Genomic DNA, 27,339 nt, shown 5'->3' on the forward strand with positions numbered 1-27,339 from the left:
GCATAGATAATTATTGTTGCATGAATCAGTTGAGATATAGATTTCTGTTGGTTTAGCATTTATGTTTCTGGACAACTTAATTTACATTTCAAAGTAAATACCACTGAAGGATTCTCATTCCTTGTGCCAAGTTTAAGCTTACACTGTCTTTAAATAAGTACTGTTTAATACTGTGTAGTCATCAATAAACCAGTTCTGTATGATTATATGCTGACTGTTAACTTGCGTGAATAATGTTTTTATGATACATGACTTGAAGAAATTCTACCAGCACGAGTGCACAGGCAAGCTGTAGTGAGTGTATACAGATAAAGAAGTGTAGAAAGAGTGTAAGAATTTTTTGAGATTACAGATTATTGGGTTGCTAATACCAGGTTAGACAACGTTTCCTTTCTCCAAATAGGCACATTGTGAGTTGCTAGAACCTTGCTGTTACTGATGTCCTCTATAACAGCCATCCAAGCTTTTGTGTGCAGGTGTAGCCCACAGTAACCATATACCTACCTTTTGTTAAGTTTTCTGAATAGATAAATAGTTTAGGCTTAGAATGATCTGAAATAAAGCAGTCACATTGTGACCTATACATTTAATGTTTCACATTCGTGCTTTATACATTTATTTAAATTATTACCTGCACCAAATAATATCTATTAAGGAATAAGGCTACCTCTATGTGTCAGCCACACATCCTGTGTGTTTTATCCAGCTCCAAAAGTGAATTTTCCTAAATTTAGATTTTCTTGAATACCATTTTAGTGAATTGCCCACTCACTGTTTTGTCTCATTCATAGAACACAGCGTGAAACAGAGGCCTTTTTGTCACATTGACAAAATCCCAAAGTTTGAAGGACAAGCTCTTAACTTGTTTGTTTGCTCCTGCTGTGCTGATAACAATCGTACAGTACACAAAACTCTGTACTCTTGATATATTTCCTTTTAGGCTGCAAAATGTCATATTTATTTTGATTGCTGTGTCTTGAAGAAAAATTCACTGTATATGTGCCTTTTTATGGTGGGCACAAACAGTTCAGTTCCAATTTCTGCGCACACACACACACACACACACACACACAGAGTCTGGACCTCCTGTTCCAGCATTTTCTAGTTAACTTACACAATAAGTTTGTTTAGTTTTATTCTTTAGAATTTATTTTAAATTAGAATTATATATGATGTATTCTCTAGACAAAGTAAATACTATGTACTACATAGTTTTTCATTGTGCTACTTCAAACACTCTGAGGTCACATTAGAGTGACCTCAGCAATTTGTGCAGTTGCAAAAACATACTAATATTCATTTGATAACTTTGTAATAGGTCAGAAGCAGAGTGATGATGTGTGTGTAACTCAATAGCCTCCCCAGATACAATTACAAATTCACTCGGTCCTGATTCCTGTGAACTCTAGGGCTTGGTGTGTCTTTGCGACCATTGTGCAATAGGAGTATGGACAAATATGACCTGTTTTCCCCAGCCTGTGGCTTCAGAACAACTGTTCTTGTCTCCTGTGTCATTGTACTCAAGTAGATTCCAGTTTCGCCCAAGTGGGTGTGTTAGTGGGAAAATATAAAAGAAGAATGGCATGGAAGCCACTCTTTAGTAGACAGAGGCTTCTCTGTCCTCAGGTAAATCTATCCTTTTAGGGGGTCCCCCAGCGATCAGGAGCGACAGGCCTTCATTGGGTCAGGGTAGCAATGCTTTCCTGCACCTCTAATCAGAGATCCTTTTCTTACTGTGAACTCCAAAGAACAATGAATGGAATCCTGTTGGACGTGTTGGTTGATATTCTAGTTTTGGTTAACTGTGAAAGTGAACTTTAATGTGTCTCAATTCCATAGTACCTGTTTCAATATCAAAATAGTAAAAACAGGAAGTTGCAGTGGAATTTTTCCTGAGTGTCCTTACAGAATTCCAGGATAAGAAGGAAAAAAAAACAAGGTCCTGTACAATTTCCCTGTTCAATGACACTTGATTTACCAGTTAATTGCTTGTTTTATCAGGTGTGTTGGACCAGTGAATCTGTGCTGGACTTCAGAATCAATAACCTCTAGAATAGACCATTATGTTTTCTGGCAATGTAAAACTCGGTCAGTTACAGTTACACATATCTCTAATAGTTTGACACATTTGTGTATCTCAGGCATCATTAAGTAGTATTTCCCAAAGGAATAGAGCAAATGTAGGGCATCATACAAAAAAAAGAAGGATAAAAGGATACTATACATAGTGCTGGTAGTACTCTATATTTGGCCATAAGAGTCAAGGTGCTATTCACATAATAATGTGATGAGCTGCACACAAGTAGTATAATGCTGAGGTTGAACCCACCTGTACACAGACCAAAATATCTCTATGTTTATCCCTTATATGTATGTGATATTACATCAGGCTACTAAGTTGGCCTATTTGTCTCTACCAGGTGTTTGTGCTCCTCAGTAAATCCTAAAAAGAGAACAAATATTTCTTTTGAACCAGATTAAGAGTGGCATTCTTATGATCTTAAAGAGCTGAATAAAGCTTTTAAGCTGAATTCTGAGCACTAAGTAAACATGCTCTGCTTTGGGGAAATAACAATTTTATGGTTAACCACTTAAACTCACAGGACCTTTTTACATACCACCCTCTATCTACATACCTTTTCTATAGTTTCACTGTACTCACTATAGTTACGGCATAACTACTATGGAGACTTATTGATGCGAGTGAAATGCATATATGTGTTAAATCTCAGCTTTTTAACTTTATGTTTCATATTTATGATGATTGATTGTGCAGGTCTCACAAACCCTTAGCATAAACAAGTATGTTTCTAATACTGGCCATTATCCACCACTCAGTTTTCTTATCAGCCATGTCTAGTCTTCTTATCAACTGTGTCTCTTTGTGTAATTATGCCCCTCTTTGGTAGCACAGTGAAGTAGTAATGGGTTGTTGACAGTTATGTTAAATTTAGATATGCAGCTGAAATTATCGAGCCCAGAGTGCTCCTCTGTTAAATGCTGTGCAGTTTGTTTTTAGATGGAGTTCACAGTACTTTAACAAAGCACATATATGGATTTCATATATCAGTATTTGTGTGTTGCAGATGTGACAAAGTGAATTAACATTTAATTACATATTTAATTACAAAAGTTCTCTATTTGTTTAGCCTAATAATTTTTAATATCGATTACAATGCAGGAAATAAAAAAATCCACTGTAATAATAATACTTATGCCAAGATTAAGTTTAAAAAAGCCCTTCCTTGTACAATACTTACCAAATGAATAAATCTAAAGCCACTTGCTATTGATTTTCATCAATATTAAGTCATAAGTCATTCCTGACTGTAAATGGGTCAAGCTGCTTCCATTTAGATTAAGAATTTTTGATATGGCTTTTGATAAACCAAAAATATCTCATTTTAGCTAGTTTGAGTGAAAATTTCTCATTAATATAAATCAGTAGACATTGGTTGCTTCAGACAGGTCAAGCTTGTCAAAGCAATCTAGCCAATACCATTATACCAGCTACATATTTTGTACATGCATATTGTACATGAGTAACAAAGTTAAAATACACACTCATTTTACCTGGTGGATGGCAACGATAGGAATTAAAATATGGTGTAACCAGACAATATAATGTAAAGAGACATGACACAGATAATTATGAAGCCAAGGGGAAGAAACGAGTAGGTATGATATGACCTCCAAACAGTGGTGATGGTAGCTGAAGTGGTTAAGGCTCTGGGTCATTTCAGGGTCAGATCAGGGTTCCAGCCCCAGCACTGCCAAGTTGCCACTACTGGGCCCTTGAGCAACCCCCCCTGCTCCAGGGGCACTGCATCATGGCTGACCCTGCGCTCTGACCCCAACCCCTAAGGATGGGATATGTGAAAAAAGAATTTCCCTGTGCAGTAATGTATAGGTGACAAATAAAGACAACTTAACATTTCTGTAAGAATAGCCTTATTGGTTTCCAAATCTTGTTAAAAGTGGATCATTTATCCTTTAATATAAACCTCATTTTTTCCAGGTGCAGTAGTTGCTTATGTTTACCTTAATATTTACTGCTACACAGGAATAGAATTAAACAAGGATATTCTGAATCCTATGTTATACTAACAAACAAATATATACTGTATATTTAATAATATATTAAATATATTTAATAGATGTTTTATTTTAAAAAAAACAATATTAAACGCCTCTCATTTAATAAACGGCGTTCCAGCATACTAAATAACATAGGCATACCATTAGATGTGTACTATTCTTGCATACTGCTTAGTAGGCTCCTCGTGAGTACGCATTCCTGTGTGCGGTGTACTGCGCCATCTCCGAGCGCGCGACAAGCCAAGCGCGCTGTTGGACATCTCTATGGCAACCAGGATCCTCTTTACGCCAATGAGAATGTTTCTCAGTAGCGTTAAAGCCAGGCGGGGTCGCCATGCCGCCTCATTGATGCTCGTTTCTGCTCCTCAGCAGGAAAACACGCGGGAGACTGAATACTAATCAGAAGGAGGATGTTTCGGAGAGCTGTAGTCGGTTAGCTGTTAGCTCCAGCACCCGGACATTGTACATAAACGTGCTGAATCCCAGCTCCATTTGCGCGCGACGGTGTCAGTATTGCGCGTTTTAATTCTGATCAAACAAACAACAACAAAAAAAAAGATAGGAGACAGAAGTATCTGGAGGATATGGACCTGTGGGGTTACTCAGATTTTTTGGATCTTGTTTAAGGTAGGTGAAATAAATGAACGATGAAGATTTTTTTTTTCTTTCTGCAACACACCTGGTTATGCGTATAACGCTGCGTGTGAATGAGACAAGCATCCTGTCAACAAAACACAAACAAAAAGTGAATGACGAAAGCAGTTTATTTATACTGGATGTTTGTACAGATAAGCTCCAGCAGGGGTTGTTTAAACATTAACCAGCAAAAGGTTGCTGAGCAACTGTCATTAATGTGTAACAAACCGTGTAGATCATCCGGCTGCTGCAGGTTCCAGGAGTCTATAAAGCTCCAACATCAAGCACGAGGGGGATACAGTCATGCAGCTGAGTGACGTCACGAGCGAGCTGCATTGACAGCCGGTACATTTCGCTTATGTACTCGACACACAGCATGGGGAATTGAGGGGGATACTGTACAGATTTGCTTTAAAGTGCTGAAATATCTGAATATCGTATAAAATAACACATAACCTGATATTTTTGCTCTTTTGGCTGATGTAGGATCTAAAAGCCTTAACCAGTAAGCCACCACTAACTAACTTGCCCTGAGTTAACTTCATGAAAATATTGCATTGAATTACAGCAAGCTAGTGATGGTGTCTCATCTAAGTCACGGATGAGTACGTCGTGTCTTCAAATCCCTGCACCAAATGACTTTTTTGATCTTTGAGCAAGACCCTTCAATCGGTTGTATCCTGCGTCAACCAAATACACTGGGTGTATTTATTTTGCACTGGATGTGTTATTTTGCACTGTAAATATGTAAATATATATTGTACATTGCAAATATGTCTTACTGTCTGTTGTTACTCAGGTTGCCGGTAAATTTTTTTTGTAAAATCCACAGCAATTATTCTTCACAGTGAAGAGAAAAGCACGATAGTCAATGACGTGAACCACATGAACGTGTGGGTTTCCTCCAGTTCTCTGATTTCCTCCTCTCCTTAAAAACATGCCAGTGGATTGGCTACTCTAAATTGCCCTAGGTGTTAAATAGTGTGTGTGTCCATGGATATGCTCTGGATTTATTGCCGTCCCAAGCAGGATAGTAGCCAGCTGCTACTGAAGATAAATGAATAAATAATGTGAACATGTGGCTGCTAAAGTGCTTTAACACTGTTTAAACTGATAAGCTGATAATCCTTACAAAAACAACATAAGACATTTGTTTATGTATTTAGATAAAAGCGTGCAAAATCGTAATATTGTCATGGAAGAAAAATAGAACTCAGTGGGAAGTTTAGTTAAATCACTTATAATAAGAAGAAATCGAAAAACATTTTTAAAAAAACTTTCTAAAGCATGCAGTTGTAGTTATAGTTTTTTGGTGGGAAGAGTAATATCTTAAAAAGTGAGGTGTAAGAGGAGACACAATGTGGGATTCACTGACAAAATGCAAATCCGGGTAAACAATAGCAGATGTTTTGGGAGAACATATGAAGTTGACCTTGTGATGCAACACAAATGAGCCTGTTTAAGGAAACATTGTTTAAATGTTGTTTTTATTTGATTTATCAGTATATTTAATAATATTAATTTTAAAACGGCATAATTATGTTGGTGTTAGCATATGTTTATTATCCGTGTGTCTTTTTCAATCAACCGAGTGAATCTAGTTTCCTTCTAGTTACATGGGTGCATGTCCATTTTTGGACAGAGGCATAGGTGCGTATCAGACCCTATCGGTATCAGTTTTAAGGGATGGTCTGGCGTAACTCTGAAACTATCTCTGGTATGAGAATATGAGTGATGTTAGCTTTGCAGGATGGTTTTCTTTGGCTCAGGCTTGTGCTGACACCTTCAGTCATGTGCATTTTCTGAGCTCCTGTGGGATGCTTTCTTTTCTGTTTAATAGGTTACCAGGTGACTGATCTCCTCCGTAAATAGTTAAAATCCTTGTGTTACAAACTGCTTAATATGACATCATGCACCTTGCGATGAAGATCGATTCTCAAACATATCTAAGGAGTATGAGTTCAACATTTTCTTCAGGATTTCTCTGCAGACATTTGGAATTTTTACTTTGTTTTGAAATGTTTGCAGCATGACATGTGCATGATGGACACTCCTGTGACCGAAGGTTGACGCTTCCATGATAAATGAGAACTGTCATCGCAAACAAACTTTAGAAGCAAAAATAGAGTTCACGTCATAAATGGTACCAGAGCTGAGCACAGTTTCTCCTTGTTTTGCAAATGTGAGCCCTTGACTTTGTTTGCTTTTTTTCATATCTATTATTATGTTACACACTTTTCTGTGTTTGCTCCCTCAGAGGTTAAACTGGGAGATACTGTGATCAGAAAAAGAAAAAAAAAAAGCATTTTTGCCTTAGTATAAATGGGAACTCTTCATACTGTAGATGATGATTGATTTTGGCTAACTTGTCAGTTATCATTAGTGTTTTCAGCTCGTACACAGCATGTGGCATGCCGAGGCCCCAGCTGAGCTCAGATGTTTGTCCTCCTTCTGTGCACTTTAAGTGTTGTCACTTTCCCTTCCTGAGGCACGGAGTAACTTTCAAGCCTCCAGACATGCATGTCTCCATCTGAAAATAGCTCAAACCGCAGGGCTTGAGCTCTGGAGCGGGGGGCTTACTTTCTCACCTCTTCTGCCTCTAGAAACGGACAGCAGCCTACCAGTTTAACGCTGGAAATCTCAGAGTCCACCTAGGCTGAAGAGGAAGAAAGGGAAGTGAAGCTTGCTGCCTGGCAGCACTGATGTCTGTCAGCTCTAACGCATATCTTGGCTCGCTTTTAATGCCTGGTAAGCAGTTTGTCATCTCTGCCTTTCATACTGGCATGCAGGTGAATATGAGTGTTTAGAGGAGGCTGAAAGGATTCATAACAGTCTTATCCTCATATTGATTCCTTATTTATATTCTGTCATGGAATAAGAAAGAGCACTTCTTCATAGACAAGATCTGATATTTCTCAGACTTTAAGCAACTTATAATTTTTATTTGAACACAATAATAGTGTTAGTGTTGATAACAGGGTGTTAATCATTATTTTATCTTATTATGTGAAAACATTTTCCATGTTTTGTTTGTTTAGAACAAAAAAAAATTATTTAGTACTCATTCTAATTTTTAGCCAGAATAACATTTTTAGATCAGACCATCAAGATTTTAATTCACACCTTTAGTTTTTTCTTTCTTCATTTATTTTTGTTCTTGATAGACTTAAAGGGGTATTTAAGTCATTGCGATCTTTAAAATGTACCCTTTTAAAGCATGTCTGCAGAAAGCACAGCTGCTTCTTGCCACAAGTGGTGTAACTTCTTGTTTAGGGCGTGATTTTTACAACTTGACAACTGTTGGCGTTTTGCGGAAAGGTTTCTGTATCATATGTGGTGTGAAAAGAACAGAAATTGCAGTTTACGTAACTAAATTAGGCGACTAACTTCAGAAGATTGCAAAGATGTGGCTATATTTATCTGGAAAAAATGGTTCTGAAACACTGGTAAGAAGTGAAGTAATTTTATATCGTCAATTTTTTGTGTTTTCTTGCTTGTTGGGAAAAGTTGCTTGCCAGCTAGTTTATAGAGTAAGATATATAAGTCTAATGTCTGTTATGTTGCTCGATTATTACTACTAGCTTTGACAACAGAAGCCTGTTAACTAATCCAAGAAAAGAAAGTATTTTGTTCATTCTTGCATTTAAAGTAATATGTTTGGAGGGCCCATGAAAAAGGCCTCCATGTGTTCAGAAAAGTTACAGTAGAAAGCCAGATGCTCCAAAATTGCTTTAAACCCTAGTTTAACCTAAAATGAGTCATTTTGAGAATGCTGTTGTTATGTTTTCCAAAGGTTTTCTGTCCAAAAAGAAATATGAGGTTTGATTGGTTTGATTGAGGCAGTTCCACATATCAGTTTTTAGTAGCCATCAAGTCTTCTTCTCCTGATCAGAGGTTTGCATGAGATTTGGGCAGGGTTTGCCTGAAACAAAGGCATGTTTTAGTTAGAGTGATTCTGAAACACATTTTTCTTATAGCGCACAAGCTAACACAGGCTATATCTTTTTATATTTATTATTGCTTCTGTTGATGTTGTACCTGGTACTCATTTTTTTCATTAAAATTAGTAGCATGAAACAAGCTAACCCATGTGACTTTACGTGCATGTATACATATAGTGTGTACACAGATACCCTGTTTGAACTTGGTTGTTTCATGTGTTGTTTCATTTTATTAAGAATTGGTTTTACATTCATATTGGGATCATCCACATAAATATACAGGTTGAAATATACCAAAATGTATTTTTAACAAATCTAAATTTAGTTCAAACCACTTCAGGAGATCAGGTATTATACATCCAGCTTCCCAAGCCATGTAATAATGAACTTGGTGCATAACTACTGAAGACACCATTTACACCTGTTAAAGCATTAAAAACAGATGTTTTTGGTCTGGTAGCTATCATTTGAATAAAACAACTGGAAATGAACTCTACAGGAAGATGGTAGTCAAATTTAATGAGCTAATTTGCATATAGTCAAAAATATTTACAGGAGGCATACCATATACAAGGATATGGGAAGATAGTATAAATGGGGTCAAAGATCTGGAAGCATGACAGAATGTTTAAAGAATATTTTTTGCTAGAAGAACATTTTCTTTCAAAATGTTTTGATGTTCTCATTTCCCCAAACGATGTGCATTTTCAGATTTATATCTGAAACGTATGTCTTATTTCTGCAATTCAATTTGTATTTTCCACACTGAACTATAAAGCCCTAAATATTTGACTATCAATGTATTTATTACTCAGTCAGTTATACAGCTTTAGTAATGGATTTATTCTGGGCAGCAGAGTTAGTAGATCTGGAGTGTATTGTTCATGAGGCAGGAATATGGCCTGGATTGAACTGCAGTTTATTACAGGATACAATGCACACAACCGTTCACACATCAGGACAATTTAGAGCAGCCATGCATGTTTTTGAGAGTGGAGAAGTAGAGACAACAGAAGAAATTGCCACAGACACAAGGAGAACTGATTACATTGAGCTTATTTTACATTTTTGGTAGCTACTCAGGTCACTCAGTACATTGTTAACTGTGTGCAAATCAGCCAAAGTATAGAGAAAAAAGGACGGGTGTAGCTGGTAACTACTTTAAGATGCTAGCAACGTGTTAGCCAAACTCTCTGCTAGCCTGCTTAGCTGGTGGAGTATGTGGGATGAAGAGAAAAACATCCAGTGTAAAAATTGTGCAAAATGTGTCTCTCATCATATGATGAACACACAGTCAGATCCTTAAATATTAAGACATTGACAAAGTTTCATCTATTTGTCTAACACTGCATATTTGATTTGAAACTTAATGATGTATATGAGTTCAGTGCACATTTTCAGCCTTTAATTTGAGTATATTTCCATCCATTACTACTACTGAAGAACATTTCGTACACCCACAAGTGTTAAATATGTACATACAAAAGACCACAAGTGACTAACAGGCATTATGTACCCAGGTATCATTCCACATAATGCATGCAATGTTGAGATAAAGCATACTCATCAATTACACAACAGGTTACCAGTAGCTCAGATTGTGGACACAAACTTTTAGCAAGGGCTTTATCATTTATGACTTGTAAATCCATATTCTATAAATGTTTATCCATAGTTTTTGGCCTCTGTTCTTCCGTTAAGTCAGAGTCAGTGAATATTTTCGAGGAACTAGTGGCAATAGATAGAGAGAGAAATTTGTATTTCTTATCTCTTAGGAAACTTTTATTGCTTGTCTCCTATAATAATTCTGTGTCAGGGTAGCAAATAAGGCTTCAACAACATGAAGTATTTTTAAATATTTTAAATATAGTTTGTTTGACTGCCAGTCAGTCCAGTAACATTTCAGAATAGCTGCACACAAAATTCATTTGTAATATAAATTAACATTTATTTGCCAAACAAATGAGCAAGGCAAAAGAGGAGATTGTAACACTAATTAACTCATTTGTAATTTAAGCAATGCCACATTGGGGTCTCGACCCCCTAGTTTGGGACCCTGTGCTAAGGGCCATGTCATGTTCATGTAGTCTGAAATGCACACATTGAGAATGAGAAAGGGACTCATGCATGTTGGTGGTTGTTATATCAAGTACTGTGTTATTAGAATATATCTGCATGCTATAGTGCTGCAGTATGTAGGTGTTAGTAGGGTGAAATTTAACAATAGTGTTAGCAAAATTAGTGAGCAATAACTAGCTTCCTGTACCACTAACTAAGATAACATGCTTCTGATTGTTGACTGCTGGTAGGAGATGTACAGAACTACTTGGTATTCTTTGAATGCTGATATCATGCCATGTCTTGTCACTGGACTCGCTTCCAAAACAAAGGTCAGCTCTCCTCCAAAGATCAAATGTTTAGTGAATAGTTCATTTTATTTCTAGTTAATAGACTGTTCTTGATCATTCGACATCTGTTGCCAACCAAACAAAAGAAGCTGCAAATGTCAATTACATTTATTTTTATATATTTGCCACAAAGTACAGATCTGGAAGTGACACCTTTCATAAATGTTAAGTAGTTTGTAGGCATTTCTTCTTGCCTGTGTCTACTTGGTGGTTTAATTTATTCCTCATGTACAGCACCATCCTGAGCTTTTCTCTCAGAGGTAAATAACACCAAAGCCCAAAATTGATAGTTTAGTTTAATGTGATGTGTGAGCTGTGAAGCGTTTTGGGAATTTGTTCTACTATCTAAATGCCACAGTAATACTCTGGCAGTGCGCTCAGGTATATTAATGACCGCCCAAGTATACACATTTTATTTATTCATTCCTTCCAAGAAATTAATGATCCTTGTTTCTAATTTGGCAGAGCAGCAGTAACTGATGAGCTGACTCATCCACCACATTCAGGCATCATGTATAATTTATTCCAACATTTCCTTGTTCTAGTTGTTGGTGATTGAGTATGAGTTCTGTAGTAATGAACTAACACTCATTATATATGTGGTCAAATCCAAACCTCTGGTATTGTTTCAGCTCCTTTAGATAAGATGTCTGGGGGTGAGAGAGGGAAAGAGCTGAAAGGGATAGGAAGTAGTAGTTGTAAATGAAGTAGCCTTTCTCACTTCTAAAATTCATTGTATCTGTTCCGGATACATGGCCCTGTAATGGACTGGCGACCTGTCCAGGGTGTACCCCTGCCTTTCACCCTATGTGCACTGGGATAGGCTCCGGCAGATTCCCGTGACCCTAATTAGAAATAAAGTGGGTATAGAAGATGAATGAATGAATGTTCTGCATAGACCTTACCTGCAAAATATAAGTGTAAACAACACTCTAGGACATTTCCCCCTTCAGTCCACTGACCTCCAACCAAGTGTTTTTCAGATCTGTGGGAAACAGTGAATTCTGTAAGCATTAAATACCACAACCTAATGAGATTAAAGAAAGGCAGTGAAGTGGCACGAGAATCCAGTCATGTTTTTATCATGCTGCTAAATAAACAGCCAAATAAAGGAATGTCCCTGTTAGAAACATGTGCTTGAAAATGATAACATGTGCTCAAATTAACTCTCATGTGTTGCAGAGTGAACATACTTGAGCATGTAATAAAAATGCTACCCCAAGAAAGAATCCAGCAGACATCATATCACTTGCTTTGAATATCTTGTACATTTCAGGGAAGTGCTTGTTATGTGTGAAGAAATGTTTGCTTCACGTACTGCACAGACACTTTGTGCTGTTGATTAGTTTGGTAAAAAGCACAGCAGCAGAGCATAACATTTTCTTATTCATTTTAAAGTCACATGTTGTCCTGTCCTTAGTCTGTGTAACCTATGTTTTTTAAAAGTAGCACAGGAGCATCATCTTTAATCTAGTTACAATCTTCTGGGATCTGTTCTCAAGACACCTTTCCTTCTCTAACATGATAACTCAACCACTTCATACCCCGTACTAAGCTTCTGGCACATTTCTTTCCTTAATAATGCTGCTCCCACTTCCCAGAATCATTACTGAGACCGTAGTTACTTCAGAAGCACGTTTGTGTTTGAGATGAAGCTGGATCTGACCGTTCTGTTTATGAGAACAGGAGAACCTGTAAAATGTATGTAGCCAAATAAGTGACTTTGCATGTGACTCAGTAGGCTGCTTTTAATTAACCCCAAACCTATTTATAAAGTTCCTTAAAAGAAATCTTATCTGAGAGTGCTGCAATCAGCTTTCACAGTGGCCCAAACATAACTCAGTGTCGCGCCATGCTTTGAATTCCATACAGAAATAAATAACACTATCAGAGCCAAGCTTGACTTTTCTCAGAAGCTCTTGAGATCCATGTGTGCGGCTGTGTGTGATTGAGGCAGATTGTCGAGCTGAGGGAGGCTCAGTGACTTACACTCAAGCTGTTTGAATGTTAAGTGGCTGTCTCTGAGATTCCGAGGCTCTCCACGGTGTTGGCTAGTCCCGCACAGCCCTTCACTAGCACCTGCCCACTCTGCCAGCTGGACCTCTCAGACTTGGCATGTATACCCACCTTCTCCTAGCCCAGCAGCCAAACAGCGCCCAGCTGGAGCCGGGCTCTCACTTTCTCACCCAACCCTACAGACAGCAGTCATAGTGATATTTGCACAAAATCTGCTGCATCACGAGGAGAGGTTTCACAAGCCTCTATCTTAAGTAGCTGAATCAAAAGGCGTGTAGTTTGCAGGGTCACTTAACCCCTACAGCGAGACCGCAGACTGCCAGTCCACAAACACAATCATGCCATATTCGGATATTTACAGTTCCTGTGTATTAGAACTGTCTTCTAATAGTATATTGATGATCTTAAATAGCAGATTCAAGAATTTACAGCCGTTGTTTATGATAAAGCCGAGCGGAACATAATGTCACCTATTCTCTTAAAGCTTCTTTATTTGAAAACTCTTGTGTTTATTTACACGGTCAGAAAAAGGGTACCATATGAAGGCTATGATTTCCACTCTTGAGACAACCATTAGATGTTTATCAATATCATTAGATCTGCTACAATATGGTTTGATTTTATCGTCTATTTGATTTTAATTTTAACGAGGAAAGAGACCAACATTACTTATCTGTAATAACATGCTGTTAATCTGTGAATGATGATTCACAGCTCTATTTTAAGTACCAGAGTTATGGGCTACATCACCTTATTATCCTATTTCCTATAGGCTTCCAGTCCAAATCAGTTTAAAAAAAAGTACCAGAGTTTATTATTATTTTTTTGCACACTAGTCTTCTGTCCTTTGATATTTGATAATAATTGGTTAATAATTATTGTGGATAATAATCACTTTGTATTTATTGCCTCAAGTAATTCCAATCATTGCCTTTTAATTTGATTCATCGGTCCAAATCATGTTAAATCTACCCCATGTCGTAAGTCATTGTTTTTTACACAGAAAGGTGCATGTGCTGTATCTTTAAATCTTTACTTTAAAAGGCAGTTATGGTCCAATTATCTAACTTATTTTTTTCTTAAACGTTCATTACATCTGCTGATCCAGGTGAAAGTCTGGAAAGTTTGGAAGTCTGTAGAATTGAACAAATAGTCTTTTAGAGTTTTCTGTCCAAAGGCAAAATATGAATCATTTTATTTGTATGTGAATATTAAAACAATTATTCCTAAAAGTCTTGGTAACAGCTGCACAAATCACCCAGTATACAGAATAGCACAGAAAAAAAGCGATATTCTAGCTATTAAATCATTGCACAACAAATGTTTCTCAGAGTTTCTTTTAATATCATTTTGATTGAGAAGCTGCTTTTTTTTTAAAACCTCACAGGCCATCTCATGTCCTCGCAAAAATGTTAATATAAATAGCTCAACTCCAAATCCCAGATGAGAAGAAGATTCTTCCTATTTTGGCTTTAGTAAGCAACATGGCAAGGATGCTGAGCTCTTTTTGGCTTTTGACAGTGAGCACGGTTCGGTGTCTTGTGTTGTTTAACTGTGTTGTGTGATAGGCAACACTTTCTCATTGTAAACATTGCATATGTTTTCATGAGAACATCCCGGGCAAGGAATTTATTAAAACAGCAGTACCAGGTAGGACTATTTTGTGTTGCAGAACATATGATATGGCTAGAATTAGTTTATGAAGAATATAAAAAAAGGCTTGTAAATGCTACAGGATACATAACATGCATGCAAATATATTTGTCTTATTTGTTGTTTTAATTGATATTTGTTATCTGTATATAGTCTTTTGTTCTTGTAATACATAATAAAAGGGCATATCACCTTTATGGCAACATCTGCATAATCACACTAATAACATATACTGTAAGTATTATGGTCATCATATCAGCATTAACTGAGGTAGAGTCCATGTCTTATGTATATATTTACATATGCAAACACAGTTCTTGATAAGCACTGTTGGTAGATGGAATGATTAAGTCTTGCTAGTTGACTTGTTTTGTAGGATTTCAATACAGATATATGAAATATACAGCAGTCTGTAAGTTGTTATATGTATCAGTATGTTTTTGTTATTGCTTCTGTGTAATTAAGCCTAGGGACTGGTCATTTTTCCAAATGCCATCACAGCCCGTAGGGTAGTCTGTGAGGGAGTCTGGAGCTACAAATATTGTTGTTTGGGAAATAATAGGAAGTATACTTTTGTACTTAGCAAATAAAACATGTTTTAATGCTTGAGCATTGATGGTGCATGTTGTGATGTTGTAGATAGTGTGGCATGTCACCATGAGGTATTTAGTCCAGTATCAACACTTAGCTGATTGTCAATGAGGTGTGAGGTATGACTTTCACTCGTCTCCTGCCAAGAGCAATCAGGTCTGAGGGGGGTTCAGTTTCCTGTCTCTCCAATACACTGTAGTCATAAATCAGTCTAAACATAAGCTGCTCTCAACAAGAGACAATACTGCTTATGAGGAACCAGCTATGCTCGCAATGCTTTCTGCTACTGTAGCTCAGTAATCTCAATGCCTGCTCACGCCTGTCACAGTTATTACATAACAGTCTAATCTAATATCTGAGCCGGCTGGGATTATTTGATTTGACTGTGTAATTAATTGTATGTAGTCAGAAAACATGACACTCATTCTCAACAGATTTTCTGATCGAATCAAAGGGCTACAACGTTATATAGTAAGCATTATGAGCGATTTGTAACTGTCTTGTTATGCGACATGGGGATTTACTGCAGCTGTAAAGTAACCACTATGACTGAAGATGAAATAATTTATTACAGGTGTACAAAATAGGATATTATTTGTTTTTTATAGACAGAATTTTAGTGTTTATGTTTATCTTAGTCTTATACTAATGTTATAATTATTTTATTAAAATAGTAAAAAGTCAACAGAATATAGTTAATCACAATTATATGTAGGACAGTTAAGTGTCAGACAAAAGTGGTTTACATTTAATTATTGACTTTAATATCTTACCAGCGTACTTGGTGTCATGGTTTCTCACAAGGCATTCGAGTGTTTAAAAGAAGCCACAGCCGAGCGCTTTCGTCGCGGTCATACGTGTGGCTTCTTGGGTGGCTGTCCTCTTCCCATCCCAGCTGTTCTGTCGCCACAAGTCTGCCCTCTTGAAACCCAACTCCATAATCTCCTCTTCATTTATTGCTGACAGGCCCTTGCAACTTTTGATTTACCCCATGTCCGGCAGTGTGACAGGCAAATGTGTCCCCTGTGTTTTTCAGCTCCGATTTATGGGCCACGCCGGGTTGAAGATTTGTTTTGGGCTTGACATTCAAGCTCTCATTTAATGATCGAAAGATGAGACGGTGCCATATTTTTATTAAGGGTCAAAATAAATATATAGAGCTCTTTAATCCAAGATTGGAAATAGTACGTAAATTTGTTATCTAGGATGGTTTAACTTGACGATATGGATGAGGATGGTCATGCATCAGTGACTCTAAATATTTCATAATATCATCCTGTATGGCATTTGATCTCCACGATAACATGTGCAGTGCTGTTTCCTAGATAGACTGACAGGTTGGGCAGGTGCCTGTGTATACAGACACGCAGGTGTACGTATGAATTACTTACATATGGCTGTTTATTTATTAAGATTTACACTCACACTTTTTACCTCTGCGTGTGTTCGATGGTTAGGTAATAGTATAACGTAATGAAATGACTTCCCCACATAGACTCTCCTAGAAATATTACGCTTATACTAAAATAAACTAGATATTTTAGGAACAGGGTCATGAGAGCTGTCAATCTGTCACCCAAAAGTGATCAATCTAGGACAAACTGAATTGGAGTAATATTTCTCGAGGTCACTCAGCACTGAATGTGCCTATAGTGCATGTTTTTCACGTATTCAGTCAGGTGTTAAGCTGTAACATGCCAAAAGAGGTTATAAATGTCTTTCACAGTGTGTTTGTGTGCGTGTGTATTTTGAAACCGAGCAGCATGTTTCAGAGCAGAAATGCTGGGCTTGTATTACCTTTCACATGGGAGCTCACTGACAGGGGGACTGAACAGCCACATGGAGCGAGGACTTGCTGCCCCACCTCACAGTCATGAAACCGAGAGGCTCACAGAGCTCTTTATGATCAATGTCAAATTATCAATATCTACTGTGCGGCTGGTGCCATGTTTATTTGCTTAAACTTTTTATTATAGCACATTAATGGACTCTGTGGTTTTTTCAGGACCGTGTGATTTTAAGACCACACTAGAGGAAGATTTCTTCAACATGAATACAGGTATGATGAAGACTTCAGAAAGGATGTTAGCATGAAAATGAATAGCTTAAGGGTTATAATTGTTTACCAGCACTTAAGAGACCTTAGGCTTATAGGATCTCATATAATTGGGATCCATTTGTAGCATCTGTTAGGATTCTTTATGTAAAAAATATATAAATTTGTTAAAATTTCACAAACAATTACAAAAAATTATTTTCAAATTGTTTTTTTTGCCTAAAGAGAAAGGTTTTAGGAGAAAATAAAGCAGAGAGAAGTGCTTAATTCATCTGCCACCCATGTCATTATGCAGTGTTTCTGAGAATTGGTTTTCTAGCATGCTTTCGCACTTTCAGCTCAGGGTTGAGTGTGCAGTGCTCCTTGTTAATATGCAGGTTTATTTCTTTACTTTTTTAATAATAAAATAAAAGCTAAATAACTTCAGTGCTAGACTGACACTGAGCACCTAGCCCTTCATGAGATATAGAACCTGGTGTAGGATTCAGGAGGGAAACCGCCAGGCACTGTCTGGCACTGTTAGCACCCCACCCTGTCTCCCTCCAAAGCAACGTTTCTCACACTAGTCAGCCTGATGCCCTGCTTCAGTTTCTTTACGCAGACTCAATCACAAATCACTGACATATTGATCATTCATAGTAGGGATGCAATGCAATCATATTTTAATTGTGTTCATTAGTCAAGCATAATCTGTTGTGATATTGATGAGCTTTTAGCTAATTGTCTAGTGTTAGCAGTGTTTATTGTCTTTAGTGCATTTAATTACCATCTCCACACTCATATAATGCAATCATGTAATTGTCTTCAGGTATAGAACTTAAGTTACTTACATGCTAATGGTTTATACCTGTATGTTTCACAGTCATTCTAGCTAGCACGCAGCCGTATGTTCGGGGATCATAGCATTTAATCGGAGACCTTATCGGCAGCTGGACAGATCGGTTTTCTAAACCAGTGGACAGAAGTTTAAAGATTTTCGAAACATTTTGGGTCATAACTTATCTGTCACTTAATCAAAAGCTTTGCATGCAGATGCAGTTGAAGAAAACATATCATGCTTGCCTGTTGTTTCATTGTGATTTTTGTTTTTGATGCATGTGCTTTGGCTCCACACGACATATTTGTATGTGTGTGATGCCACGCTTCTCACAGACAGCGGAGGACGAGCGCACAAGAGCACCACGCTCTCACTCACACTAACCCCCATGAAGAGAATCCAGAGTTCCCCAAATCTGTGTGGGCTTGCAGGTACTCTTTTAACCCGCTGCAAACTCACACACACACACACACACACACCACTTTGCTTCAAAAACTAACAAATAGACATATATGGGATGAGTTTTCCTAAAACATTATATCACAATAATCTAAATCCACTCTTTAATCTTTAACCTTTAGAGGTAAATTATTACTTGTTTATAATGGAGAGGTTTCTCAATTCTGTCACTAGAAAAGAGATAAATTTCTGTATCACAGTCTAACAAGGGCATTCCCGAAGAGCTCCTGACCATGCTGTCTTATATAATTGCTGCCTTTTGGTCCCTTATATGTGAGATCAGTGTCTGCATATAAATTGACCACCTCTGGCCAAGAGTCAGTCTATGTTTAATCAACAGTCAGGAATTCCTCTTCACTCGATAAGCATCATTCACTCCTGTCTCCTGCTTTCTCTCACTCCATCTAACCAGCACTCAGCATGGTTTGTTTTTGGTTTCAGAAGCTGCAACTCTTCCTCCCCATTACTTAAAAGGAAACAGACTTTCACGGGAGCTGGATTGTTGCCATATTTGTGCCGCTCCATGGCAACAATTGTGCAGCCTGTTGCTTTTTTCCCTCCCTGTTTTTGCAGCCGTGTTTCATTTGTTGGTGACCCTTTTTGTTTAAGTGACTTTATGGACTATGACCTCACACACACAGTCTTCATTGTTTAATTATTCTGCCTGTAAGGCTGAGAGAAGAGTTAAGGGTCATGAATATGCTCGGTAGCCTAGCTTTAGATGAGAGCAAGTTAAGTTTAAAAAAGTATTTGGATGTGTAACCTCACCAAGATTAATGTCTTGGTTTGGCTTTACATTCTGATCTGAATATTTGTTTTACTTTACTCAGTTTTACTTGATCTGGAATAAGAATCATCACTTTATCCAGTCCATCTAAATATCTTCCTCTCGCATGTTCTCCTACTGTGAGCTGGGGCAGTGGTCTGGAACATAGCCAGTAATTATATCTGATGAGCTACACAATATTCACTCACAATGGACACTGATGACTGTTATAGAGCTTTAGCCATCTGTGCAGGTGCTGCATAACGTCTCATCTTTGACTGTAATTTATTGCCGTGTTCAATAAATGACAGGTAGAAGGTTTGTATGTGTATTTTACAAGCATCTCAGACACCTAATTGAGACTTTTTATTATGGTGTAGGCACAGAATCTCCAGTGACAGATTCAGGTAAAGCATTTTATCTATTTTATTTTCTTAATAACTATATTCATAACTCCAGAATAAACAACAATTAGTTTATATGTGCATCATGATGATTACAGCAAGCTAAAATGTACCTTTTGGTGCTAATATATTGTTTTTTTATGTGGAATCTTCCAGATATGTGGTGGAACTACAGTACTGGAGATGCTCTAAGAAATGGCAACATGGCCAGTTCCTCTTTGGCAGCTAAAGGGTACAGAAGTGTTAGGCCGAACCTGCAGGATAAGAAGTCGCCCACACCGGTAGGTTTCCACTCTCAACATGTACCAGGAAGTTGTTTTTTTTTTTCCTTCCGCAGGACATGCTTGTGGAAATGGAGCGGACAAGCGTCACTAAATTTATTGTTCTCATTTGGGCAAAGGTAGCAAACAGATACATGTCTCGACTTGCGCCTAACACCACGGTTAAATTTATACCGCTATTATTAATTACTGTTTTGCTCTCAGTTACGATGCACATTACATGAGAGATGGAGTTGCTTATTGGTGAATTGCAAATCTGGAATGATGAAGGCCCCTTTTTCATCATCACAGAAAGTAGGATTGTGGTGTTAGCTATATATTATATTTTAATAGATAAAATTCTGACCATTGGCACAAGCAGCAACCTGGTGATAGGAGAGAGGCATAGTTATAAAATGTGGTCAGCTTGAATGATGCATCATCAAAAAGTGTTATGTGATATTTGATCCAATCAACTTTTTTAATTCCTTTTAAAAACTTGATAATGATTGTTTTTATATTGTCTAAGTACTTATCATATTTACCCATTGTTCTATTTAATTTGTGGATTTTTTTTAGACATTTTATTGATCCAAGTTAAATGCATAATGTTTTGACTACCAACTGACAAATTTAATACACATTTAAGCTGTGTGTTTTAATTTGTTATGGATAAAATAATTTAACTAGAGGTTAAATACTATAATAATAATAATAATAATAATAATAATAATAATAATAATAATAAAAATAATTGAATAGTCTACTACTAATAATTAGATAATTATTCCAGCACATTGATGCACATACTGTATTCAAGCCATTTTCCCCACATAAGCAGGTTTTTTTTTTTACTGGAAATTCTTGTGAATAAATATGTTTACCTCATAATTTAGCTCATACTTTTTTTTCTGTTGTCTTATTTCTTGCTTGTTTGCATGTTTTTATGGCTATACAGGGCCTCGCTCCTCACAGAGAGAGCTCTCAGCTGCATCCTCCTGACTGTAATCCAGGAACATTTAGCCTCCATAATTATCCCACACAATGTCATGATGGCGCACTGCTCATAACACACAACTCATTCTCCAGGGGAGCGATATCTGCAAGCTCAGAGCAGAGCTACAGAGGCAACCAGTTCTCTGACTCTGACACCACTGCCTCGGGAGAGCCTCCCAGCTTTAGCAATTTCCCCAATGTATGTGGCCCTGAGAAACCTAACATGCATCCATCGCCCTTAGATCACCTTAACTCACACTCCCTGGATAGGCAGAAAAAGAGACATGTAGCCTCTCTGACCATTTGCATTACACCACGGCATCAGACAGAAGGCAGATACACACAGACTCTGTCTCTCAGCCCCCATACTCCACCCAAAAGGAAGGACCCTCTGGATTCCAGAACAGTCTTTTACTCTTCACTGCCCCCTGCAGTCCAACAAGTGGTATTCATCATGTTTATATTCATAGTTGCTGTTCCGCCATTATAACAACATCCAGCATATTTTTACTTCACCATGACAAAGTACTAATGTCATTCAGTTTTGTCAGTATCACACATCTGAAGTCATTTGGATTTTGTTTTATTTGTTTTTTATCTTTCATTTTGGTTCATGTTCACACAGCATGTACAAGGCATTTTCATACTTATAATAATTATTATCCTTATTTTATGTTCATGCCATTAATCACAAGTGCAAAATTCAAAACATATCTTTCCTAAGGCTGTAATATTATGGTCTGATTATTTTTTCTGCAATACGATGATTAAAATACATGTTCTTTTATCCATCTAGCAGTCAACTATTTTTGATTTTTCTCCTGAAGCAGATGACATTTCAGCTTCATTGTCTAATACACGGCAATCATCTCCATCAAACTACCACTTTCTTCCACTGTTTCTGCCACTAAATCTCACCTCCCACTATCCTCTGTGTCAGGCCTACCCAGGACCAGTGCTGGCCACCCGCTTGCCCTCTAACAGGCCACACTTCTCCACTGACTACACCTGCTCTCAGGCCTCTGAGCACCAGTCACATCCTCTTTCCCACGGGCTTGCCTATTCCAACTTGGATCCATATCCAGTTCCGAGTGTCTGTTCCTCTCGTGCTCAGAGCCTGTCTTCTATAGCCATGCTGGAGGAGCTGAGAACATGTGGAGTAGACTCGGAGGGAGGTTCTGAGACCCCTTCACCCACCCACTGCCAGCTGAGCAGTTCCACTGACAACATGGCGATAGACATCCCTACAGCTAGCACTGCGAATGTAACTATTCCCCGGGGCCTGGATCTCTGAACAGCTCTCTCAATCTGTCCTACAGCTTTCTTTCTGTTCTGTATTGGATCTCACTGCTTTTACCTACTCTGCTCAACCAATGTCTAAAGCTTCACTCACTTGACCATAGTGTTAAACAACGTGTTCCTATTTCAAACATTCTCAACATTACTACATTCTTTGCTTCCTTTGTGTCCTTTCCCCTCTTTTCTTCATCCCTTCCATTTGTTTTTCAGTTATTTTTTGTACTTTTCTCACACTTTCTCTTTGACCTTTCTCTCCATGTCTTATTCTTTTTGATTGGTTAGTGCCCTTCCTCCATCCATTGCTCTTTCTCCCTCCCCATTCACTCTCTACTGCCTTCTTTTATTCAGAATTCAAAGGCTTAATCCACAGACACCAACCACCCTGTGATTCACATTGACTGGTTTTACCGCCTTTGGCCTCTGGAATGTTTGTGTGTGGAACAATACTAATGATAGTCTAGTTCCAGACCCACATTTACTTTTTCTCAGAACTCTGGTAACTGCAATTGCCTTTCAGCTGCTACTAATCTCGTAGTTCACTCCAGTGCTAGGATTCTTAAGTGAAAGCGATTACTTTGTGGGGAGATCTTGGGTTTGGGTACAGGATGAGATCATGGTGGTATTGTGATTGTGCCTAAACAATGCCAGTGTAGGGGGAAATAGCTGTAGCAAAAGCATACCACACCCTGCTTCCTCTCTGCAGTCTTATTCTTTGTCTTTAACACTTTGTGTTTATCCCTTTGACGTAAATATTTCCTGATTACAGCCTTGACAACATATTAAACAATACAGCTAAAAGTAATTTGTTAAACCTTTTCATCTCCTAATTTTTTACACTTATTTCTCACACCACTGATAACCCAGTGTTTTGTTTCTTCTTTCTTACATCTGACTTTCTCATTTTTCACCTCAGGGTTTTGCTATTGATGTATTGAAACCTTCATACTTAAAACACATAATCACAATATGGTCCAGTAATGCTATAGTGATGAATGCCTTTTCATTGTGTTTCATTAATAAGATCTGGGTATTTTTTTTCTTTTTTCCCCCTCTATTACCCAGGGCCAAGGAACAGTAAATGGAAGTGTTGGTGTGACTGCAGGCCTAAAGAGTCACCTCCACAGACCCTTTTCCCCTTCCACATACCCTCCTCTTCCCTCTTTCAGCCCTACTCTCACAGCCATGCAGCAGGGCCGGAGCACTCGTAAGTACAAGCTACAGACAAACTGGAATTTGCTAAAGTGTTTAGAAATGTTTTTATCCCTGTAACACTGTTCAGCCATGTTTATCCTTTAATCCTGAAAATCTGAAACCGACTTTTAATCACATGAAAATATTTATCTGGCTAAAGTGAAAGTATCTGAGGGTTTTATATTAGAAATGTATGCAGCAAAGGAAAGGTGAAAGTTTCACCTCTCATACTCTTTATTAAGTCACGCGTGTAGCGTGTCAAGCTGTAATGCATAGCTAATGAGCGTGAGTCTGCCGCCACAGTTCAGTTTAGCGGCACAAGTGACACTTCCTTGTTCAGTTAAATTGGATGATCTCTCTAATCCCAAGTGGCAAGTGAGATCTGTGTTAGGAAGTGTTTGAAAGTAGATAAAGGAGGATTAACACGATTTCCATACATATTGAGGCTTCATCAAAAATGCAGTGAATTTGTTGTTTGTGAATGTCTTATATCTATTCCGGTAAATAAATTGTTGCACTGTTTGCATTGATTCCTGAGAATGACAGCTTGTCTGACCTCGTCTTTTCCCTTGCAGCCTCTGAGTCCATTTCTCCAGTCTATGCTACTGTGGGATTAGTAACTTCTATGAATGCACCAGATGATGAGAGGAGAGGTACAGTGGGCAAAGCTCCCAATTACTCAGGCTTTGGCCCTGTGGATGAGTCTGGAGATCCCATTGCAACCAGGACTGTAAGCACAACATAGCACATTAGTGTTATGTCTTGTGAATTTATAAACACATATATAGACAGATAGATATTATATAGTCAAATTTTTGCACCCTTACATTTTTGCATCATTGCCTCATATGAAAGTATTTCAGACTGGTAGGGAATCTTGTGTATATCCTCAGGGAAGCAGACAACAGCATTATTGAGCAGCCAGACAGTAGTGTTATTTTTCTCATCCCAACATAAAATTGGCATCTATATTTTTCATCAGACTCACATTTTATCACCAACCATTTTATTGAGTACAGAGCAAAAACATCTGAGAAACTTCTGTTTTGTTTGTTGTTACCCTAGACTGTGGACAGACCAAAAGACTGGTACAAGAATATGTTCAAGCAGATTCACATGGTGCATAAACCAGGTGGGGTGGAAACTTTTACAAACTGTATTCAATTACATTGATAGTTCTAATCAGAAAAATACCATGAAGCATTTATAGTGTTTACATAAACATATTGTAACTGTTAAGATTAGATTCTCCAGTGATTGTCCAGTGTCCGCTCTTAATCCAGCATTATCAGCTACTTTACTGTTTTCACGTGAAATAAAATCTGTATGATCCTATTAATATTTTAAAATATACTCTGTGACCTTTATTACGTCTATAATAAAGCATGCAATAGATGAATAAGCTTTAAGTGAATCCCAGTCAGTGTAGGGCATCTGCTCTTGCCATGTGTTTATGGCTCCAGCTTCTTAAAATCAGTCTGCAGTAAGAGGAATTGATAAAATTTTAAATGGTGCAACATGAAAAGAGCTTCACTCAGCAGACTGTGGATTAGAGCTGAATCATTCCAGGAGCCTGATTGTGCAGAATATTGTCCTGGGGATTACAGAGGTCAAAGGGGCATGACTACTGATCTCCCTGAGCTTTAAATTAGGTTTATGTTAAGTCTCGTAGTGCTAGAAAAATGGGAACATTTGCTTGAGTAATATTATTAAGATCTGACTAATCATCTTTGTTTCTCTCTGTTTTTACAGAGTTTGAATATTCTTCTTCCCATACGGTCACTCAACCTACTATAGACAACGGTGTGTGTCCTGTTCACTTTCTCTAAAATTATACAATCATAAGTAATTCTTCATGATTAGCAAGAGGTACTGCTAACACATTTTGTAATTATCAATAAAGAAGAATGACTACTTTTGTCCACAGCAAAATTCCTAGTGTTGCATTAATATGTGTATTTATTTATTTCAAAATTCATTCAGTTTGCTTATTTTAATATATTTTCAATTGGATTTTTATTTTTGCTATGTTTTTACAGAGAAGCATAGTCCAAATAATAATGTCCAGGCACACCCTGCACCTAAGAGCACTACATACAGACCCATAACTAAGAGCATCTCTGATAATGGCACATGCGGATTCAGAACATCCAGCTCCTCTTCCCTGCCAACTTCGTCATCAGCTCAGCCAATGTCTCACAACCGTAATATCCACCAGAGTGGCAGCAGCACTCCAGACATGTGAGATCCAGCCTCATTCTCTGTGTCTCATACTGTTCAACAGTATGTGTGGATTTGTCCAGTGTAATGTTGATTCTGGGATGAGACTAAGGCATAACTGTGGCTAGTCTCCAGAATGTGTATTATGCATCTAAGACATAAGCCTGAAGTAGTTGTAGCATATATACAATAGACACCTGCCAAAGTCTCAGGCTTTTACAAAACTGGGGTTGTTATATGATATCTTTTAAAAGCATTTTATTCTTCTCTTATGCTCTTAGAAATCAGTGGGGTCCTCCAGATAGAAAAGTGGACACTCGCAAATACAGAGCCGAGCCCAGGAGTATCTTTGACTACGAGCCAGGGAAATCCTCTATTCTAGATCAAGAGAAAGCAGTAAGTGTACTCTGTTTTTTTTCCTCTTTGTGTAGCACTGCAAACAATTTCAGTGGTGTTGCCAGTATTTTTATGTTATTATAGCTTTTAATGCAAGAGTGTATACAGACAATACAGAGCCCAGAAAAAGCTTGTAATATCTAGAAATTCTAATAATGTTAAGACACTGTGATCCTAACAGGTATTGTTAAATAAATCAACCTTAAATGTGTCAAATGCATCAACAGTGGCAGAGACCATTAGTAATGTTAATTTTACACCATCTGTTGGTAACATCTAATGGCAAATACTGAAATACATTTTCCATTAACCTTGATAAAGAGTATTTGGAGGGACACCATGAATAACAGAATACTTGAGCATTCCTTAGTTACATTGATAATTGTTTCTCTTTTTTGTTTGGAATCTCTCAATAAAACACCAAGTAGGCACTAAACAGTGGTTTCTTCACTCTCTCTAGTGTTCTATATGTTCAAATGGACAGGTGTTTAACTAATATGCAGTTAATTTTCTAAAACACTGTTTCTATTTGATAACTACTGATTAAACAGAATGTCAGACAGTCTATCAATATGTATCCCTGAGTCAGAGTTAGAATATCAGGAGACTCAAGCTGGATACGCAAGGTTAATACCTACACCCAGGGGCGGACTTAACCAATAAGCGAGGTAAGCAGCCGCTTAGGAATTAGGGAGCCCTGACCAATACCAATAAGCCTATATAAATCATATAGTACTTATTACTTTCCTATCATATATTGTATGGTCTGTCTATAACCATTAAGATTTTAACGTTATTATTACATCCCCCCCCACCCCCCAATATTCATGAATAGTGGAACGTTCCTATCGTACTGCACATGTGCGAGATTCCCATACCTGGAATCACTTAGGGCCCCCAAATCACTACATCCGCCCCTGCCTACACCCCTTAATTTTTTTCACCTGTCATTATAGCTCAGCGACTGAAACAAGTAAAAACAGGCTGTTGTTGTGTGAGACATTGTGATATTTCTCCAACTATCTAACACTGTTGGGGTTATTTCATATGAGCAGATGATTTCAGTTTATTTGCAGTGTAACCTATATCTACTATCAGTACATTGTTGCCATCTACTGGATATAATTGGATC

General features: G+C 37.7%; 1 protein-coding gene and 1 long non-coding RNA gene across 2 annotated transcripts in view; one reads left to right on the forward strand and one right to left on the reverse strand.

The window, feature by feature from the left end:
* The first annotated feature begins 4,441 nt into the window (after positions 1 to 4,441).
* The window catches only part of sorbs2b (sorbin and SH3 domain containing 2b), a 41,867-nt gene continuing 18,969 nt past the window's right edge, over positions 4,442 to 27,339 (forward strand). Inside the window, exons 1-14 of the mRNA XM_058397063.1 lie at positions 4,442 to 4,725; positions 7,338 to 7,482; positions 17,349 to 17,402; positions 18,552 to 18,647; positions 19,822 to 19,848; positions 20,002 to 20,126; positions 21,064 to 21,546; positions 22,042 to 22,365; positions 23,463 to 23,604; positions 24,167 to 24,321; positions 24,657 to 24,723; positions 25,344 to 25,394; positions 25,631 to 25,832; positions 26,093 to 26,207. Coding sequence (XP_058253046.1) covers positions 7,437 to 7,482; positions 17,349 to 17,402; positions 18,552 to 18,647; positions 19,822 to 19,848; positions 20,002 to 20,126; positions 21,064 to 21,546; positions 22,042 to 22,365; positions 23,463 to 23,604; positions 24,167 to 24,321; positions 24,657 to 24,723; positions 25,344 to 25,394; positions 25,631 to 25,832; positions 26,093 to 26,207 — 1,887 coding nt within the window. The 5' untranslated portion in view covers positions 4,442 to 4,725; positions 7,338 to 7,436. The remainder of the gene's footprint in view (positions 4,726 to 7,337; positions 7,483 to 17,348; positions 17,403 to 18,551; positions 18,648 to 19,821; positions 19,849 to 20,001; positions 20,127 to 21,063; positions 21,547 to 22,041; positions 22,366 to 23,462; positions 23,605 to 24,166; positions 24,322 to 24,656; positions 24,724 to 25,343; positions 25,395 to 25,630; positions 25,833 to 26,092; positions 26,208 to 27,339) is intronic.
* Positions 8,521 to 16,283, reverse strand: LOC131357775 (uncharacterized). Its single transcript, XR_009205316.1, has 3 exons — positions 16,117 to 16,283; positions 11,989 to 12,068; positions 8,521 to 8,656 (listed from the first exon to the last, which is right to left on the reverse strand). It is a non-coding gene; the product is annotated as an uncharacterized LOC131357775 (long non-coding RNA).

This window comes from Hemibagrus wyckioides, linkage group LG08 (assembly GCF_019097595.1).
Source record: "Hemibagrus wyckioides isolate EC202008001 linkage group LG08, SWU_Hwy_1.0, whole genome shotgun sequence".
NCBI classification, from domain to species: domain Eukaryota; kingdom Metazoa; phylum Chordata; class Actinopteri; order Siluriformes; family Bagridae; genus Hemibagrus; species Hemibagrus wyckioides.